Genomic DNA, 20,927 nt, shown 5'->3' with positions numbered 1-20,927 from the left:
CATCTCCAGCAGCACCCCCGGCCCTCCAGGGAGGGGGGTAATGACGTCCAATTTTGCACACTTCAGATCCATTAGTAGCAATTACCTTTCCCGAGGTGTTTTGAGTTAGTTTTAACATAGCATTCTTACAGTTGGGGGATAATGACAGTCATAATGTACACAACATTTTCAAGTCACTGGTTTTAGCCGCAATAACACCATTAGTGGGTCTGTTTAACAGGCGCACTGCACACTAAAAGTTAAGGTGTTCCGATTCCCCTCCCTTCCCCCCAAAGAAACCCTTCACCATCCTTCCTTCCAGGGGAGATTTCTATTCCAAAGTTTCAGAGAGATCTTTCCTTTCCCCAGTAGGAGGAAGATGTAAGCAGCTTGACTTCAAATTATTAATTGTTTAGCTGTTCTCTTTTAAATGTTATTTTCTTGATGGGCAAGCTAGCTCCAGAACCCAACAGTTATGAAGATGGAAAATAGATGTATTTGCAAAGCTCGTTTAGGCCAGAGATCCAGGGACTGTGCTGGTTCCTTCAAGGCAGGTGGTTTTGGACTTCGCGGAAGAACACTTTCTGAGACACGTGGATCTCCTCTCGCCGTGTGTGTGCTGCAGACTAACACTCTAGAATGGTGTTTGTGGTAGTTTGAGTGAGAAATGTCCCACATAGTCTCAGGCATCTGATATTGGCCCCACTTGGTGTTTCTGTCTAATAAGGTTTAGGTGGTACGGCCTTGCTGGAGGAAATGTGTCCCTGCGGTGGGCTTTGAGGGTGAAACGCCTGACTTCTGGTGCTCCAGCTGAGGAGTGAGCTCTCAACTTTCTGTTCAGCTTTCCAGCTGCCGTGCCTGCTGCTTGTTCCATGCTTCCCAGCCACGATAATTTCTAACACTCCGGAACTGCAAGCCCAGGTAAACCCTTCCTTCTCTGAGTTGCTTTTGGTCACAGTGTCTCATCACAGCAGGAGCAAAGTGCTTTCATTTGTCCCTAGAACCCACTGCCTTTCTGAAGTGGTCATCTCTGGTCACCTCACAGGCCAGAGAAGCTTCTACCTCTCTTTAGACATTTCCTTCTCTTTGCTTCCTTCCACCTCCACCTGTTGTTTGTGTTGTTCAGTATGTGTGTGCTTGTTCATGCAGTATGTGTGTAGTGTGTGCATGCAGTGTGTCTGTGTGTGTGGTGTGTGCAGTGTGTGTGATATGCAGTATGCAGTGCATGTGTGGTGTGCAGTGTGTGTGTGATATATGTGTGTGGTGTGTATGTGTGCAGTGTGTGTGTAGAGTGTATGTGTGTAGTGTGTATATGTGTGTGTGTGTGTGTATGTGTGTTGCATGGTGTCTGTTCTGTAGCTACACACCGATGTATCATGTACCCCATTTGAATTCACTCCTGTTGGCCTGCCAGAGTGCTGACCAAAAGATGTTGTCTGAGGTTTCTGTTCTGCTCAGTTCCTGCAGTTGTTAAGTCCCAAAGAAATTACACAGAGGTCTACATTAATCATAAGCTGATTGGCCCATTAGTTCAGGCTTCTTATTAACTCTTATAACTTATATTAACCCATTATTCTTATCTATGTTAGCCACATGGCTTGGTACCTTTTTCAGTGAGGCAGTTACATCTTCCTTCTTCTGTGTGTGGGCAGGACTGCAGAAGAATGGGCTTTCTTCTTCCCAAAATTCTCCTGTTCTCATTGCCCTGCCTCTACTTCCTGTCTGGTTGTCCTGCCTATACTTCCTGCCTGGCTACTGGCCAATCACTGTTTATTTAAAATATAATTGACAAAATACAGAATTGTCCACACTATTGGACAATGACACTCACTCTTCTGCTCAGCTCTGGACTCTGGAAGTTCAAAGTCAAGGTGTCAGCTCTTTCTGCACTCTCTCCAACACTCTGGTGAGTTGCCTGTCTTCTCTGCCCCAGTTTCTGGTGGTAGCGCTGCCTCTTCAAGCCGCGTTCTGCCTCTGTGGTCCTGTGGGCTGCTCTGGGTGTCTCTGTTTTTACATGGCTTCTCTTTGTAAGTAACCCTAGACACAGATTAAGTGCAGATCCTAAGACACCAACACTTGATCACATCAGTGAAGACCTGGTGTCCAAACCAGGTTGTGTTCACTCACAGCAGAAGTGAAAACATCAGGATATTTTGGGGTGGTTAATCCAACCCCTACCCAGTAAACTGAAGTTTTCTGAGGCTTGGAGCATTTGGGGAACTCTTGACTTTGAAGAGTTCTTAGAGTTTTCTTTTATAACAGCATCCAGTGTCCTGTTCCAGGAATTCCTGTCCTGGAACTTAAGATGCTGTCTAATGTGTTTTTCTCCTCTCCTCCATAAATATGTATGTGGTGTGCATACATGTATGCATGGGTGTGTTGTGTACATGGGCATATGTGTGTGTGTGTGCAGGTGCAATTGAACATGTGTATGTGTGTGTGTGGATATGGAGGTCCCAAGGCTGACATAAGGAGGCTTCCTTGAATTTTTTCTACCTTATTCATTGAGGCAGGGTCTCTCATTTGAACACAGAGATCACTATTATGACCATTTGGTGATAGCCAGCTTGCTCTGGGGCATCCTTATCTCCACCTGAATGGTGGTCTTACAAGAGGGCTGCTACCCCCACTTGGCATTTATGTGCATTCTGGGTTTTTGAACTTTGGTTACCACAATTGTTTGACACTCTAACCCCTGTCTTAGTTAGGGTTCCTGTTGCTGTGATGAGACACCTGTGAAGAGACACTGTGACCACGGCAGCTCTTTTAAAGGAAAACATTTCAGTGGGGTGGCTACATTTTCAGATGTTCAGTCTAATGTCTTCAGGTGGGATAGCACAGTGGTGTGCAGGCAGACATGGTGCTGAAGCAGGAGCTGAGAGTCCTTACATCTTGGCTCACAGACAACAGGAAGTGGTCTGTCTCACTGGATGTGGCTTGAGCATATAAGACCCCAAAGCCCTTCTCCATGGTGCCACACTTTTTCCAACAAGACTACACCTACTCCAACAAGGACACAGTTCTTAATAGTGCTACTCCCTTTGGGGGCCATTTTCTTTCAAACCACTACAATCCCTGTGCTATACTTCCAGCCCTGTTTCTCTCTTTAAAAAAAATTAAATTAGTCTTTTTGTGGTAGCACACATCTTTGATCCCATTATTTGGAAACAGACAGATCTCTGAATTCAAGTCCAGTCTGGTTTATATAGTGAGTTTCAGGCCATTCAGGGCTATATAGTGAGCCCTGTCTCAAAAAATGTAAACATATTTTAACTGATATGCAGGAATATAAAAATGTGTATATAAATGGGGTGATATGATGTTTTGATACATATATATGCAGTGTACTGTTTAAATCAAGTTAAATCTATCCATCCCCTCAAATGGTTGCCGTTTCTTTATGAAGAAAGCATCCAACATCCTTTTTTCTACCTTATTGAAATTCCTATTTCAATTGGATCCTATTATCATTGGATCTTAAATTATTGCTTATACCTCAGATCCCCAAAAGCCCTTTGTTCCAGGCTTGGTCTCAATCCAATGGTGCTATTGGAAGTGGTAGGGACCAGTGGAAGGAAGTTAGGCCCTTGACGACAACACTGGACCCCAGTCCCTTCCTCTCTCCCTTGCTTCCTGACTGCCATGAGGTGAACAGCTTCCTCTCATCACAGTGTCCTGTCCTACAGCAGCTGCCCGAACAACAGGGCCCACTGCAACCTTGAAGCTGAAGCTTGGAAGCTGTGAGCTGCAGTACATCTTTGCCCATCCAAGTGGGGCAATTCAGGTATATTGTCACAGAGATGCAAAGCTGATGAGCAGTTGTGGTGTTTGCCCTCATGGGCTGCAGCACACGATCTTCTTACTCCTGGCCTGCTGCAACAGGACGCTGCAGCTGCTGGCCATCCTTCCCTCTGCTAACATGTCAAGGGCCCGAGAAATCTTGCTGGCCTTCTTTATACAAAATACATTTTAAATAAACTTTTGTTGACATCTATCAATTATACACAATGAATTTTATTATGAAACTTCGATGTGTATAATGTATTTTCATATTTATTTTCTCTTGTCCCCTCTTACTTCACTGGTTACCCTTTTCCTTCCTAGCTAATCTCCCCTCCACTTCATTTGTATGTATTGTGCACGTGTGTGTGTGTTTGAAAAAATTAGGGCCACAAATGTAAGTAAGCTTGTTTGCAGGAACATGGGTGATAGGTCATTTGCTGAAGTGTGGACACCCTACCAGTGACTACACCACTGAAGATGTTTCATCCTCCCCCAGCAACCAATAATTTGCGTATAAGGCCTCAGGGAGAGACGGGCCTCATGGACCCTCCTGCCATCCATGACAGAGTGTGGAAGGGCTCAGTTGTGTGCAGCTATCACAGCTGTTGTGATTGAGTTCAAGAGTGCAACAGCAGTTCACACCGGGATGACAACAGTCTATGGTTTTCTCCTGATTCTTTTTTATTTTTTTATTTTTAATTTTTTAATTAATTAATTTATTTATTAAAGATTTCTGCCTCCTCCCCGCCACCGCCTCCCATTTCCCTCCCCCTCCCCCAATCAAGTCCCCCTCCCTCATCATCCCTAAGAGTAATCCGGGTTCCCTGCCCTATGGGAAGTCCAAGGACCACCCACCTCCATCCAGGTCTAGTAAGGTGATCATCCAAACTGCCTAGGCTCCCACAAAGCCAGTACGTGCAGTAGGATCAAAAACCCATTGCCATTGTTCCTGAGTTCTCAGTAGTCCTCATTGTCCGCTATGTTCAGCGAGTCCGGTTTTATCCCATGCTTTTTCAGACCCAGGCCAGCTGGCCTTGGTGAGTTCCCGATAGAACATCCCCATTGTCTCAGTGTGTGGGTGCACCCCTCGCAGTCCTGAGTTTCCTGCTCGTGCTCTCTCTCCTTCTGCTCCTGATTTGGACCTTGAGATTTCAGTCCAGTGCTCCAATGTGGGTCTCTGTCTCTGTCTCCTTTCATCGCCTGATGAAGGTTAATATTCAGGAGGATGCCTATATGTTTTTCTTTGGGTTCACCTTCTTATTTAGTGTCTCTAGGATCACGAATTATAGGCTCAATATCCTTTATTTATGGCTAGAAACCAAATATGAGTGAGTACATCCCATGTTCCTCTTTTTGGGTCTGGCTTACCTCACTCAGGATAGTGTTTTCTATTTCCGTCCATTTGCATGCAAAATTCAAGAAGTGCAACAGCCAGTTCACACCAGTATGAGAACAGCCTACAGTGTTCTCCTGATTCTTATTCAAGAGTACAACAGCCAGTTCACACCAGTATGAGAACAGCCTACAGTGTTCTCCTGACTCTTGCATTCTTTTTGCCCTTTTTCTGCGATGGTTTCTTAGCCCTTATCTAGGGGGTGATGCAGCTGCCCCATTGCTCAGAGAGCTGAGCATTCAACAATATCTTATTCTCAGAACTTTGGCCAGTTGGGAGCCATTGCAGTGTCACCTGACCCTTGCAATGGGCACGCTTCTTTGAGTAAGGCTGGCAGCAATGCAACTCTGTGGGTGTAAACGTAAATACTTAGAAGGCAGTTGGGTGGGCTCAATGTATTTATTTATTCAAGTAATAGTGGCTGCTTCCCCATTAGCCTCATGGCTTTCTAATCCACAGGTTTCTGATCAGGTATGTGAAACCAGGCCTGAATTCTCTACTGTGATGCTGGCCTCAGATACGACCAGGAAACAGTTGGTTACCTCCCTAACTATTGTACCGCCATTGCACCGGGGTCACACCTTCCCTGTCAGGTCAGCAGCATAGTTTTCTGGGTCCAAGCTGGGTAAAACTGCAGATGTCTGTTCTCCCCTCACAGCCTGCATTATCATTTCCCATCGTTGTGAAGGCTGTGAACGCGGGCTGCAGCATGGAGCTTACATTTCGATTTGAGCTGTGAAGCTGGCAGCAGTAAGTTTACAGTTCGATTTGAGCTTGATCGCTCTGTCTTGCAACCAAAGCACGAGGTGTCTCCGGCACAGGGTCTTACCATCCAGCAAAACTTATTTTAACCAACTTTTTTTGACTGTAGAAGCTTTAGAACATTTTTTAATTACACCATTTTTTTCTTCATTAACAGATAGGGAAATATTTCGATGGGGGTGTGGGATGGATACAGTCCCAGTGACTGCTGCCCATGCTATATGGATTGCCCCAAATGAGGGGAGTGGAATAACATGACCTTCAGTTCAGCAATTTTTATTTTGAATAGCTTGAAATGGGCACCAAGGCATAGAAAGGGTTTTTGAAAACCTCAGTTCTGAGTGATACTCAAATTTAGTCAAGAGTTGGATGGAACAGCCTTCGGGCCCCCTGCTCAGCTTCTCCTACCACTCCTGCGAGGTGTAGGAACAAGTATGGATCTTAAAATGTATGCTGTATAATTGCTGTTTGAGTCCAGCAATTTAGCCAGGAGCCTTGGCAGAGTCAGAGAGCCCTTATGCTATTCTATATTTTCAATCACAATGATTTTAAATGCTGTGATAAAATGCTGAGCTGCCTGGGGAAAACTTGATTTTTTGTTTGTTTTTCAAAGAATGTAATGATGATAATTTTCAACAACACTAAATCTTCATTTTAGCCCTTGTAGCTTCATGTGTCTTTTTGGTAAAAGTTTAATCTCAGATGGGTTTTTAAAAAAATTAATCTATTTATTTTACATCTCAGCTGCAGCAACCCCACCCTTCCCCTTTTCCTCTCCCAATCCTCAATCCCCTCATCTTCCATCTCCATCCAGGAAAGGGCAGGTCTCCTATGACGATCAATAAAACATGGCATATCAAGTTGCAGTAAGATAAGCGCTTCCCATGTATTAAGGCTGGGCAAGTCAGATGGGCTGTTTATCAGATTCATGATGGTGAGTTCGTTCACTGGTATGATTTGGGGCCATAAGTCTATTTTTTACTAGCTTGAGCAACACTAGCTTGAGTCTTGGTTTGAGTGTGAACTGTGCCCTGCAGACTCACTCACATCTTTGCACACTGCATTTCCAGCTTCTGGTGCCTTCTTTGGGGCAGGAGGCAGGGCTGGCTAAGGTTTGTCATGGGGTGGGGCGATGAGGCTGGGTCTGAAGATAAACCCTTGTAGTGGGGAGCTGCGGGCCTCTTCCCATAGCCCGGCTCCCGCATGGTTAGCTTTATACTCGAAATAACAACACACAAATTGTATTCTTTTAAACACTGCCTGGCCCATTTCTATTCATGTGTGTAGCATCCAAGGTGCGCTTACCGGGAAGATTCTAGCCTACGTCCATCCTGGGTCGGAGCTTCATCGCGCCTGCTCTGGAGAGGAGAGCATGGCTTCTGTCTCTCAGAGGAGCTGCCCTGCATCTGAGCTCACTTCCTCTTCCTCCCAGCATTCTATTCTGTTTACTCCACCCACCTATGTTTTAACCTATGAGGGCCAAGCAGTTTCTTTATTACTTAACCAATGAAATCAGCAGATTGATATGACACTCCCATATCAAACCCTGGCCCTGCTCCCAGCACCTTCTCTGCTTCCGGACCCACAGAGACCCAGACAAGACACATGCAAAGCTCCTACCTCCACAGGTAGGACTGTTACCACAGGCCAGTTACCATGCCGTCTCAACACAGTGGACTGTGGATATCCTCTCGTCCTCTTTAGTCGCTACTGTCTGGCATCTTAATACATCAGCGAGGAAAGTAACTCACACAGAAAGTCATCAGAATATCACATACTTTATCATAAAGCCAAGTATAGCATATCTTTTGAAGTGTGGTGTATCCTGGTGTATTGATCACAAACAGATACATGGGAGGGATAGTTACTGAAAAGCATTATTTTTGTTAAGATTCAGATGATGCGCCCTTTCCTCTCCCCCTCCCCTACATACGCACACATACAATTTTCTTCTTGAGGCAGATTCTCATCTAGTTCTGACCAACCTTGAACTTGCTATGTAGCTGAAGATGACCTTGAAGTTCTGATCTTGGCACCTCCACTCTCCAAGTGCAGGGGTTAGAGGAGGCGTGTGCCCTGATGCCTGGCTTTAGCAGTGCTGGGCACTTCCCCAAGGCTTTGGGCATTCCAGGCAAACACACTGTGCCAGCTGAGTTACACACCACACTCTGTAGCTTCCTTTGAATGGCAAACGTGTCAGGTAAGGTTTAATTTAGATGCATTTGGCTCTCGTGTGATTTCCAGGTCTGTGTCAGCATTCAGAGTGGCGAGGAGCATGTTTTTGGAAGGAGATGGGCCTGGGCCCACACCCTGACTCACATCACGTCTTTCTGTCCCCGGGGGCTTGTGCTGATACCTTGCTCTAAAACCGTCAATCTTCTTGCCTGTAAAATAGAATTAATATGAGAGCCAAGCATGGAGGCCGACTACAGCCCTGTGTCTGGGGTGTGGAGCCTTTAGCGCCCTCCCTAACTTCCTGTAGATGCCGTAGATGAGCAGCTTCCAGCACCGTGCGACCATGTCACGATGCTCAGTCTACTCTGTGCTAATCATGGAATGTTTTCATTTATTTCAGGAATATTTATTGAGTGTCTTATGCTCCAGGCACTGATGAAATTGATGGGAATATGAAAGAGAACACGATGCTCCTACTCAGGTGAAACGTGTGTGTGTAGGTCAAAGGTTGACACTGCTGGATCTTTGGATGCCTGCCTCTACTACCCTCTACCTTATTTTTAGACAGAGTTTCTCACTGACCCTGGAGCTCCCAGTTGGCAAGACTAGCTTTTTTTTTTTTCTAACTCCTAAGTCTGGTTTTCAGGCATGTGCATTGCCATGTTCTGCTTTATGTGGGATGGAGGATGGGGTAGGAGATGGGGTGGGAATGGGATGATGAACAGAACTCAGGTCCTCATTCTTCCACAGCAAGCACTTAACACACCGAGCCATAGCCTCAGGGCGATGCAACTTTTGTTTTCAGGGAGAGGCAAACTCTACAGAGTTTGAGTTGTGAAGGGGAAGAAAGCAGGTGTAGTAGATAGGGTGGGGAGAGAGAGAGAGAGAGAGAGAGAGAGAGAGAGAGAGAGAGAGAGAGAGAGAGAGAGAGAAGAAAGGAAAAAGAGAGGGGGTGGGCTACTGTACTAGTAGGGAATGATTAGGGAAGACCTGGATAATAACATAACAGTTGAGTAGAGACAGATGGGAAATGAGGAAAGGGCCTTTAAGCCCAAGGAGCACTGAAGGCCAAGGCCCCGAGGAAGGTCTGTGTTCTGTATGACCTGAGGAGATACACACAACCAGCTTGACTGGGGCAGAGTGAACCCAAAAGCGGGAACTGGGGGTAAAGTTAGAGAGGTCCCTGGCTGCATTGCCTTCTGTGCAGTGGACATTTGCTTCTGAGGAAGATTACCTGCTTGGGAAGGGAGGGCAGAGGTGTGACCAAATCTATCTTGTGATCCACGGGACAAACCTGGTTCCTGAGCTGAGAGTATGTTAGACCGAAAGATGTGTATAACTGATGATCTAGGTACATTTAAATAGTGGGTTCTCACACTTTTTGGAGAAAGCTTTCTCTAGTCCATTGCTCATCTTTCTTCTTCTTCTGGCCCTGACTTACTTGCCATGTTGTGCATCCATATTTTGGAGCGGCCCGTTTTCCAGGGGAGTGAAGTACCATGATGGTGGTCTTGGGTTGTTATAACAAAATGCTTGCAACTGTGTGGCTTAAATAATGGAAAATGTCTCTCGAAATCTGGAAGCTAGAAATCCAAGATGAAGGTGTTTTATCATTCTGAGCTCTCTCTCTCTCTCTCTCTCTCTCTCTCTCTGACAGTTTCTTTGAGTGTCTTCTCACACTTATCACAAAAGAGGGATAAAGGGTATGGATCTTCTAAGGACACCAGTCTTGGTGGGTCAGGGCCCTGCCCCATGACCTCATTTAACTTAAATTCTCTCCTAAAGCCCCTGTTGAGATTAGATCCTGGGGTTCCCGCAGATGACTCTGGGGGGCACAAACATTCGGTTTATATGAATAGGACATTGTAGATTAGCAGTTCAGTTCTTTTTCCCGGAATGCAGAGCAAATTCATTGTTCTCCTCAGGAGAGCATGAGCTTCCTTATCGTGCGTCATACGGAAGCAGAACCTGGTAGAAGAATTGACGGCATCGGCAACTGGTGGTGGTGGCTCTGTGGCATCTAGTGTGGGTGGAAGTGACCATGTGGCATGCTCCAAGGGATTTAGATCTGAGAGCGGGTACAATATCCTGTGTCTCCACAGGTGATCTTTACCGGGGTTCACTTTACCATGAAAGGCTGTAGAAGGGAGCAATCCCAACCTGGCATACCCCAAGGAGGGCCACCCAGGGCTGTTGTACAGGTCATGGGGCCTTTGCCTTAGGAGCTGATTGAAGCTGGAGACACATCCTGCTCCAGCCATGGGGGATACACGAGCTTGAGAAAGGAGTTCTTTCTGATGCCCATGGGGTACCTTATCGGCTGGGAACCACTTCCCTATGGAAATTCTGCAGTTTAACACGCAGAGGTGGCTGTGCTCAGAAGTTCCTCTCAGCATGAGGAGTTGCTGCTTCCCCCTCTTAGTCTGTCTGTCCTGCAGGTATTTACCCGGTCCCCTTCCCTTGGGCTCCTGGAAGGTGTGGAAGCAGGCTGAATCTCCCTCTAGCAGGTGGAGAGGATTTCATGGTCGTGTCTCAAAGGGGCCCCAGCTGTTCTGAGCGCTCTGCATGGAGCTGGGGCCCCCTGAAAGCTTGTTCATTTGAGGACAGGGTCTACGCCCTGCTTTGACTGGGTCATAACTCGAGTTTTGGTTTGTCTACTTTGCAGGATTATAGTAAGTTTGTATTCATGCCCTGATGGCTAAAGAAGCTCCATTTTATGCTAGGTATACATTTTGGTATCCACTAGCTGTTCGTCTGTGACTCCAGTCTCTAAAAGGGGAGTTTCCAGTACCCCTGACTTAGTGACCCCCCTCCACAAAAGTGTCCAGCTGTGACTATTCACTTGTTATGGTAGGACTAACTGCTTTTTTGGCTTCTGTAACTTGCTTATACAGACACCCAAAAATTGTTTTGAGTTGCCTTAACCACTTACCTTGGCAGAACAGAACCATTTTGGTTTAGATATCGAAGGTCTTCTTGTGGTTTTTCCATTAAAAGCCCTTCCCCGCAACCCCTCTCACAACATGCCTGTGCTGGGCTTTAAGGCTGCCATCCTGCTAGCAGCTAATCAATAAACCCTTTAATTGTTGGCTGGATTGAGTCTTTGGTCTTTTCCCAGGGGTCACAAACTCTGTAACAACAAATACTGAGTGTGGGACTCTGCCCCAGGAGCCTGGCTGGGCAGAGGGGACAGGCGAGGGTCTGCATGCACAGGCTGGGTCAGGAGCCTGGCTGGGCAGAGGGGACAGGCAAGGATCTGCACGCACAGGCTGGGTGCTAACTAGAGAGAAGCCACAGATGCTTCTCCAGTAAACAGCCAAGAGAGCAGGCTGTAGGTTGGGACCAATGTCAGTTTGAAGCAAGCGTGGGGATGATGTGGTCTTGGAGCGTCTGTGTGAGCTGGTGAAGGGGGCTGTATTGGCTAGTTTTATGTCAACTTGAGACAAGCTAAAGTCATTTAAAAGGAGGGAACCTCAACTGAGAAAATGGCTCCATAAGATCTGGTTGTACACAAGTGTACAAGGCATTTTCTTTTTATTTATTTATTTATTAAAGATTTCTGCCTCCTCCCCGCCACCGCCTCCCCTTTCCCTCCCCCTCCCCCAATCAAGTCCCCCTCCATCGTCAGCCCAAAGAGCAATCAGGGTTCCCTGCCCTGTGCGAAGACCAAGGACCACCCACCTCCATCCAGGTCTAGTAAGGTGCGCATCCAAACTGCCTAGGCTCCCACAAAGCCAGTACGTGCAGTAGGATCAAAAACCCATTGCCATTGTTCTTGAATTCTCAGTAGTCCTCATTGTCTGCTATGTTCTGTGAATCCGGTTTTATCCCATGCTTTTTCATACCCGGGCCAGCTGGCCTTGGTGAAAGTATGGAGTATATACATATTAGAGTACTACTCAGCAGTAAAAAACAATGACTTCTTGAATTTTGCATACAAATGGACGGAAATAGAAAACACTATCCTGAGTGAGGTAAGCCAGACCCAAAAAGAGGAACATGGGATGTACTCACTCATATTTGGTTTCTAGCCATAAATAAAGGACATTGAGCCTATAATTCGTGATCCTAGAGACGCTAAATAAAAAGGTGAAGCCAAAGAAAAACATATAAGCATCCTTCTGAATATTAACCTTCATCATGCGATGAAAAGAGACAGAGACCCACATTGGAGTACCGGTCTGAAATCTCAAGGTCCGGATCAGGAGCAGAAGGAGAGAGAGCATGAGCAAGGAACTCAGGACCGCGAGGGGTACACCCACACACTGAGACAATGGGGATGTTCTATCGGGAACTCACCAAGGCCAGCTGGCCCGGGTACAAGGCATTTTATTAAGTACAGAGCCCATTGTGGGTGGGATCATCCCTGGGCTAGTGGTTCTCGGTTCTACAAGAAAGCAGGCTGAGCAAGCCATGAAGAGCAAGTCAGTAAGTGGCTCCCCTCCATGGCCTCTGCAGCAGCTCCTGCCTCCAGGTTCCTGCCCTGACTTCCTTGGATGATGAACAATGATATGGAAGAGTAAGAGAAATAAACCCTTTCCTCTCCAAGTTGCTGCAGGTCATGGTGCTTCATGGCAGCAACAGAAACTAAGACAGAATGAGCAAGGAAGTCAGCTGAGAAGAGTTACATTCAGGATGGGAGTAAGGCCCCTAGGTGCCGCTCAATAGCCCCAGCAAACTGAGTTCACAGCGGCTGCCCTGGCTGTTTGGTGTATGACACCAAGGAGAACACACTACCAGGAAGCTGAAGGAAAGGCAGACACATTGTGGGTACCTGGGCATGGTATGGCCGGGGAACTCCCACCTATAGTGACTCCATGTCTCCTTCCTTCCATCTTGGAAGCCAGGTGATTCCTTCCATGTGGCCCTTGGTCTGTATCTCATACCGGAGGTGTCATTCGAACCCTCCCTCCAGGCACGAACCTGCTGTGAATCCCCAAGATTTAAAAATCTAGACTGGCTCCCTTGCCATGCAGGCTTCATTCCCTTTCCATCGAGTCGGTGTGTGGGCAGTGTGGGGCAATGGCCAGCCAAAGGCCTTTCCTTGAAGACGGCGTACTCAGTGAACACTAGAGTCATTGTTGGGCTGAGATACAGCCCTCCTGACGCACTCTCTCTGAACATCTAGAACAATTGGCGTGGTAGGAAAGGAAGGGTTCCGTTGAAGGCTGGGAGTTCCATGTTGTGACAGGGTCTCGTCTCCACTTCCCTGGGGACACCATAAGGGAAGAGGAGCCTGAACTAACTTGCTGGAGGGACCCAGAAGAGCCAAGGCCTCCATCTTGCCTACAGCTCAGCGCCTTCCCTTGGCCCCGAGGGACTCTGCTTATGACTCTATTACCCGGTAAATTGCGAGAGTGACTCAGTCAGGTGTGTTTATCACGAAAGAACTGAAGTAATTAATATACTGCATTGAATGCAAATTGTACCCGCAGCACTTATCTCATTTTCAATTAGCACAAATGTTACAGCACTGCGGGCTTGTTAGGATTTTACCATGGGCTGGGTAATTAATTTCTGTGAGCCACGCATCAGGCACCTGGTAACACCGTTTATTAATAAATGTCACCCCAGGTATCGGTTTGTTAGAAGAGGTAAATAAACGGAATGTGCAGTTGTCTGCCCGGTGCAAATCTGTCTTTACACCTCGCTGGGTCTCCGAGTGTTTGCTTGTTGACTAGCTCTACTACTGAGATTGCAACGTAAACAAAACAAAGGCAGTCCCACCGGTCACGTGGTCTTCAAAGGGTTTCCTTTGCTTTCTCCTCAGGGACATCAGGCCCTCAAGTGGAGATGTCTCAGAAACTGTCTTTCCCAGGAGACCCATGGTGAGTGACTATGCTTCTCCCAGGGAGCCAGTGCCACAGGGCCTCAGCTCTCTCTGTGAGTTGGTCTTTGGGGAGCAAGAGGTTAGACATGCCCTTTCTTGGTGCCCCTGATCAATCCCTTCTCCTGTGGCCCCTGTCCTGCTCTGACTTTTGCTACCTGTTCCATGCTTCTTGGGACTCTGAGGAAGAGAGCAGGACCTGGCTCCAGAGCAGAAGTGTAAGAGTTTGGGGGAGTTTTCCATTTTTCCAAACTTGTGACCTCTTTGTCCACATCAGTGGGTGACAGTGGATTTGTTATTGTTTATATATATATGGTATCTGTGAGAAGACAGTGCAGTCTGTAAGGCGCTGGCTGTGCATGTGTGAGGAACTGAGTTTAAACTGATGTTAAACGCTGAGTGTGATGATGTCACATGCTTGCAACCCTAGAACAGGGAAGTAGAGACAGGAGGATCCCTGGGACTCACTGATCAGCCAGCCAAGCCCAAAAGATGAGCTCCTGATTCCAGAGAAGAGGGCCTGCTTCAAAAACAAGGTAAATGGATTTCCACATGTGTGTGCACACATATACATATGTACCTGGACACATAGGTGCATACAAACATGCACATCACTCTACACATGTGCACATGTGTACATATGCACTGAACACATAGGTGCATAAGACATGTACACCTCCCTACACATACCCCCATCCCCACACATATACACACACACATAGCATGCACACACATGTACATACACACATAGCATGCACACACACATGCACACACATGCACATCCCAAGTACACACTCCTGACTGCCCACTGCCTTTGATGCTTCAGGCATTTCTTTGCAGAGGGTGGTGACCTGAAGTCCCTTGTCACTCTTGGGATGATACTGGTTTGCTGTCACTGGTAAATATCCCCCTCTGGTCCTCAATAATATGTGACCTCGGTAAGAAATCAGCACTGTTCACCTGGCATGTTGGAGAGCCCCCGGAGGGATGTGTGTGGAGAACGTCTGTGGTTAGCTGAGTTAGCATGCTCTCCTGTCTTCGCCTATTAGTCCCCCTCACACCTGTCATCGCCACCCGTGGGACTGTAGCTGTGAGCCCTGCCTAGGAGAAAGATCCATGTCACGGTACAGGGAATGACTGGACTAGAGTGATCATCCACCTGGCACATGGTATGCACTAGATGTGGGTTTGGTAATTTAGGTAAAATATGTGAGCCCTGGGTGTAATGAAGTGGACATTTTACTGGCGATGGGAAATAGAAATAAGTAGATATGTCAGGCAAATTAGACACCAGAACAATAAAGAGGACACAGCAGAAGAGGATTCCAGTTTTACTTTATTATAGTGATTATTTATTTATAATGTATTCGTGTGTGTGTGTGTGTGTGTGAGTATACTATTGTGTGTGTGCACCCCCAGAGACCAGAAGCAGGTATAGGCATCTGACACCCCAGAGTTGGAGTTAGAGGCAGCTGCCTGACATGGGTGCTAGAAACTGAACTGGGGTCCCCTGAAAGAGCAGAAAGTGCTCTTTACCACTGAGAAATCTTTCGAGCCCTAGGTCATAGTTTTAAACAGATGCTGAAGGAAAAGTCACTCCAAGTGCCAAAGACACGAGGAGGTAGGAGTGATGGCTGTTCCTGCCTGCCAACTTCCCTGGGAAGAGGGACGCTCAGTTGAAGAGTTGCCTCCATCAGATTGGCCTGTGGGCTTCTCCGTGGGCATTTTCTTGATTGCTAATTGATGTAAGAAGGCTTAACCCACTGTGGGTGGGTGGTGTCAACCCTAGATAGGTGGCCTGGGCTACAGAAGGAAGGCAGCTGAATGCGTGCCTGAGAGCAAGCCAGAAATGAGCGTCCTGCCGTGGTCTGTGCTTTAGTTCCTACCTCCCGGTTCCTGCTTGAGTGCCTGCCCTGGCTTCCCTGGTGACAGAGTGTGGCACCGAAGGGTAAGTCAAATAACCCTTTCCTTCCCCAGGTTTCTTCTTGTCAAAGTTTGCTGCAACAACAGAAGAGCCAGCTAGAATAGTCGGACAGACAGCTGTTGAGGAAAGGGGCCTTGTGGAGAGAGGCACAGCTGTGTGATGCCCTGGGGCCAGAGATGTGTTAGCCTCTTAGTGTCTGTATAAAAATTTGGTACAAACTTAGTGACTTAAGACCCACAGTCAGTGTCTTAAAATCAAATTGTCAATAGGTTGAAATCTTTCTGGAGCTGGTGAATCCAGTTCCATAATCTTTCTGCTTGCACAGGCCACCTGAACGCCTTGACTCGATTTTGACTGGTAGTCGCTGGACCCGTGGCACACACAGGTGGCCTTCTTCTCATAATTGCTTGTGCTGACTTAGGGTGTGTTTCCCATGCCAGGAATCACAGATGCCACCAGCACACTGTCTCTCTTTCCTCCATCCCTTTTGTTCTGGGCCCACGGGAACTTGTTGGCATTAACATTGTTTTAAAATGACATTTTTGTTTGTTTGTTTCAAGGGCAGATTTGGGTCCACTGGGAGGGAGGTTTGAGTCTCCCATGGGCCTCCCCCCACTGTGCATTGCTTCCCCGTGTAAGCATCCTCCTTCTGGGGTAGTACGCTATGCCAGCAGATATATGGACACGTCTGAGTCCTCCCAGTCTCTTGTCTACAGGGTGGCTACTTCTTGGCTTTGTACATTCTATAGATCTGAGCCGATGCTTGGCATCTCCTCAGCACTGCCAGATCATACTTTCCTCACTCTGAAATTTCCCCATAAGGTGGTTTTTAGTCACTTTATCTGCTGATTCTTACATTCCTTCATTTAGCATCTTTGACTCTTGGGTTTGAGTGGACTGCCTGTGTTGTGTATGGAAGAGTCTCAGACCTGGGGTTCAGGACATAAGTTCAGTCTGGGTTTCCTGTCCAGGGGGTCTAAAACCCCTAATTCAATACAGTCACAGTGTGCATGTATGTGTGATCTTTTCCCTTGGGAACATGCATTTGGTTTGGAAGGAACTGGAGGACAATCACTATGAGAAATTAGACCTGTAGTGGGAGCTGTGGGCTGTGTTCCTGCCGCCCCAGCTCCTGGTCGCCTAGCTAGCTTATGCCCCAAAATAACAACACACAAACTGTATTCTTTTAAACACTGCTTGGCCCATTAGTTCTAGCCCTTACTGGCTAATTCTCATATCCCGATCAACCCATCTCTAATAATCTGTGTAGCATCAGTCTTACCGGGAAAGATTCAGCATGTCCGACCTGGCCGCTTGCTTCATTGCATCTGCTCTGGAGAGGAGCGGCATCGTGTCTGCCCCAGAGAGGAGAGGAAATGGCATCTGAGCTCACTTCCTCTTCCTCCCCGCATTCTGTTCTGTTTACTCCACCCACCTACGTTCTAACCTATGAGGGCCAAGCAGTTTCTTTATTATTTAACCAATGACCTTCCTCCATCATAGACCCAAGAATTGTGCAGTGCAAAGGGAACGGTGTACGGCGACACTTCTTAGAGGAAGTTACAGGCCATAATTTTTTTTTTGTTGTTGTTGTTTTTCGAGACAGGGTTTCTCTGTGGTTTTGGTTCCTGTCCTGGAACTAGCTCTGTAGACCAGGCTGGTCTCGAACTCACAGAGATCCGCCTGCCTCTGCCTCCTGAGTGCTGGGATTAAAGGCGTGTGCCACTACCGCCCAGCCCAGGTCATAAATTTTTATCTGTTAAGCAGCCTGGAAGATTTCTGGCTTTTAATGTTGCTAAGAATGGACATTGGACAATTCTTTTCATTTCTTTTGTCGTCATTTCCTTATGGACATTTAAGTAACTAAGCAACAATGAGGACAGGATCTTAGAATGAAGAGAATCCTTTATCTCCTGGAAGTGTGGGGGAAGGCTGGCAACATCAGCAAACCAATTAGACGGCAGCCCAGCAAGGTCAGGCCGGCTGTCTTTGCAGAGCAAACAGTTTGGTCAACTCAGCATGTGGTTCTAAGATTAGTTTCAAAGGGCCTCTGTGATACCTGTGTCTTTGGCTGCCATCTTGGCTGTACCTGCTCTTGCTGACTGTGCCGTGTTGTGAGTGGGCCAGGGCCAGTACAATCACTTCAAGGAGGAGGCAGAGTGTGGGGCACCACACATACATGCACAGAGCATGGGTTCACTGCATTTGAGTTCTCTTTGGCCCCAGGTTCAGGGATGCATGGCCACCTAGGGGTCTGATATGGAAGGGAAGGGCTGGGCGGGCCAGGGGCTCTGATGGCACCTGTGCTCTGCGCTTGGAGTCTCATTATTGCTCTCCAAGGACCTTTGAGCTCCTCTAGGCCATCCCCGCCCCCGGCACCCAGCGCACATTGCAGGCCCGTGTTCTCATGAATATGGATCCCGTCATCCCTCCCCGTAGGGATAGATGTTGGGGGCAGAGCCGTTGATTACATTTCCAGCCAATCATTGCCCATTAAGAGGAAGAGCGTGGGCATTATGCCTCTTCAGCGAGGAGCCATTTGCATTCTGTTGGGCTGGGCTTGCTTTCTGGGCATGCATGGGCCCTTGGCTCTCAATTACTCCTGCATCCGCTCCTCCTCTGTGGTACTCTTTTCCTCTCTAAGGGTCCTGATTGGATTCACCAATGAGCTTTGTGTTCCTTACAGCTGTGTAGCATGTTCCTGGCTGGAGGTTGGGAGGACATCAGGACTAGGACTGGCTGGAACAGGAAACAAACTCCTTTCTGTTCCTTTTCTGCTCTCTCTCCCGTTGCCCTTCCTAGCAAAGGAAGAATCCCATCTTTTAGAGGGCACAGCAGACAGTGGGGTACATGCTCCCCCATGCTCACCCTTCCAGAGTTCTTTGTCTCCTACCCCCAGTCCCTAGAGGTATTGGCTTCCTGATTGCTTTGCTTGGGGAATGTGTGAGGTCCGATGTTTTTCCTTTTCAGCTTCCCTTTCTCGAAAGAGGGGCTAAATAGACATAAGTCCAGCTTTGGGCAAACAGCCTGACCGTCTACCCGGATTTTCAGCAGAGACCTGGAGGCCTGACCCAGGCCACAGGCATGCTCATAGCCCAGTTCACAGACCCCCGTCTGCAATAAAGTGTGAAGACAACTGGGGATGACAGAGACTCCTGTGTTCACAGGACCATGTTATTTATAACCCCTTCTGCTGCCTGGGTTCCCCTGAAAAGCCCTTCTCTCGAGGCACCAAACGTCTGCTCCTGTTCAGGTTGGAGCCCCGGGCTGTCCATCCCCATCCCTCCACAGTCACCAAAACCTTGGCTTCTTCACTTTCCCCATTTTCTCTTCCTCCTCAAAGAAATGAAAGCGAACACCCCTGAGATGGAGAGAAAGGGAAGCTGAGCAAGAGAGGCAGCGTGCCCCGAATGCTCGGAGCCTGATAAAGGAAGGTTACCTGTGTGTTTGTCAACAAGCTGAAATAAATAAGAGCAAAAAAAAAAAAAAGTAGGAAAAAAAGACAGCAGGCAGAGGCAATCAAATATGTATTTAATTAAAGCAAACATAGAAATAAAAGTTACATGTTGAATCAATAAACAGCACTTTTTTCTACATGCATTTTGAACAAGACAGATCAGAATCTTCATGATGAAGACATAACGTGTCACAATAATTAGGAACACAGACAAAAGAACAGCTAATCAGCATGCAAATGTATGCGGTGCTGGTGATTCAGGGGAGGCAGATTCCTACCTCTTTTTTGCTTGATTCATCTTCATTGCTAATCATCTGAAGGCTGCCAAATGTTCGGTGACACTAATGTATTATAGGTCAAGAGAGGCAGGTCTTCACCTATTACCCCCCAAACAATATGCTTCCCTTCCCTGCTTCCTCTTCAGGGTTTTCAGCAATCACGGCCAGATGCAATCAGGCTCCTTGAATAGGAACAACTGAGGCTTGTTTGTGGCTCGGCTTCATTAGAATCAGGAGGCTGAAGAAAGGAATAAATTACTTAATTGCACAAAAAACTTGCAGCCAAAGTGATGGTGAGAGAAACTGATTGTGCGGCCCCGCGTCGGGCACTCTTGGAATGGGGCGTCTTAGAATAGCTGGTAGTCTGGCCTCTCGGATTCAGACAGATTTGGGTGTCCTCCAGAGCAGATGGCTCCAATACCATCCATTCTTCCCTTTGTCAGGGTCCACCGTTTATTTGATCTTGGTCCCTCTCTGATGCTGGTTGTATTGGTTGTAACACAAATATGCATTCAGATCATATCCATTGAGTCTGGCCTCTCCCAATTTTTGTTCTCCCCCTCTCCACTTTTTTTGCTTTTTGTCTTTACAAAAAAAAAAAAAAAACAAACTTCTAATTTTTCCTTTTGAGACGATGATCAAGTTGAATTAAAGCCTTGTTGTCCAACTTTTGAATGTTCGCACAACATACAGGGAAGGGAAGACTGCACAGGCTGGCGCTGGCTCAGATGGATGATGGGAAAGTGTTGCTGATAGAAAAGTCATGCTTTTTGTCAGCCACCGGGATATGTTTCTCACCTCTCAGACTCTAAATCTATTTTTTTAAAAAAGCACATTATTAACCAGTGTGGTTCATACAGAACTGAGGAAGGAGAAAACAAACAAGGCAGAACAGATCTCAGATACTTTTATCTTGGACTCGGTGGCATGTCTACCCCGCCACTGGGGCCTCCGACTCACACATTCCTCTCGGGGGTTTGGTCATGTGCCCGGCTTACGGGTGGTCCTAAGATCTTGAAGAAAAGACTTCATTTTCTCTGGGAAGCCCCTTCACTCTGTGCCTGTGTGCGCTGTGCTGGGAGGCAAAGGGGGAAAGAGAGAAAGGGACTGGAGTAAAAGAGACCCAGGCAGGGAAGAAATTCTGATGCCGCTACCTCTGAAAGCAATGATAACACACTCAGATGAGGGAACTCTCCTGGTGCCCTGGAGAAGGACTGGCCAAGCTGACTCACCTAGGTCTCTCCCATGCTTCTCTCCTCCTTGCCTTCGCTCCTGCTCCTCCCACCTGCCAGTCCCCTCCCAGCTCCTCCCAAGCCTTGGATTCTCCTGTAGGTTAGATTTTAGCATCA

General features: G+C 47.2%; 1 protein-coding gene across 1 annotated transcript in view; it reads left to right on the top strand.

Annotated features, from left to right (window-relative positions):
* Positions 1 to 14,403, top strand: part of Rps6kc1 (ribosomal protein S6 kinase C1) — a 190,815-nt gene extending 176,412 nt beyond the window's left edge. Inside the window, exons 15-16 of the mRNA XM_057770939.1 lie at positions 13,863 to 13,920; positions 14,350 to 14,403. Coding sequence (XP_057626922.1) covers positions 13,863 to 13,920; positions 14,350 to 14,390 — 99 coding nt within the window. The 3' untranslated portion in view covers positions 14,391 to 14,403. The remainder of the gene's footprint in view (positions 1 to 13,862; positions 13,921 to 14,349) is intronic.
* Positions 14,404 to 20,927: the final 6,524 nt, after the last annotated feature.

The sequence above is a fragment of the Chionomys nivalis genome, chromosome 5 (assembly GCF_950005125.1).
Source record: "Chionomys nivalis chromosome 5, mChiNiv1.1, whole genome shotgun sequence".
NCBI classification, from domain to species: domain Eukaryota; kingdom Metazoa; phylum Chordata; class Mammalia; order Rodentia; family Cricetidae; genus Chionomys; species Chionomys nivalis.
Note: the sequence above shows the minus strand (reverse complement) of the source record. Positions and strands in the feature narration are given on the sequence as shown.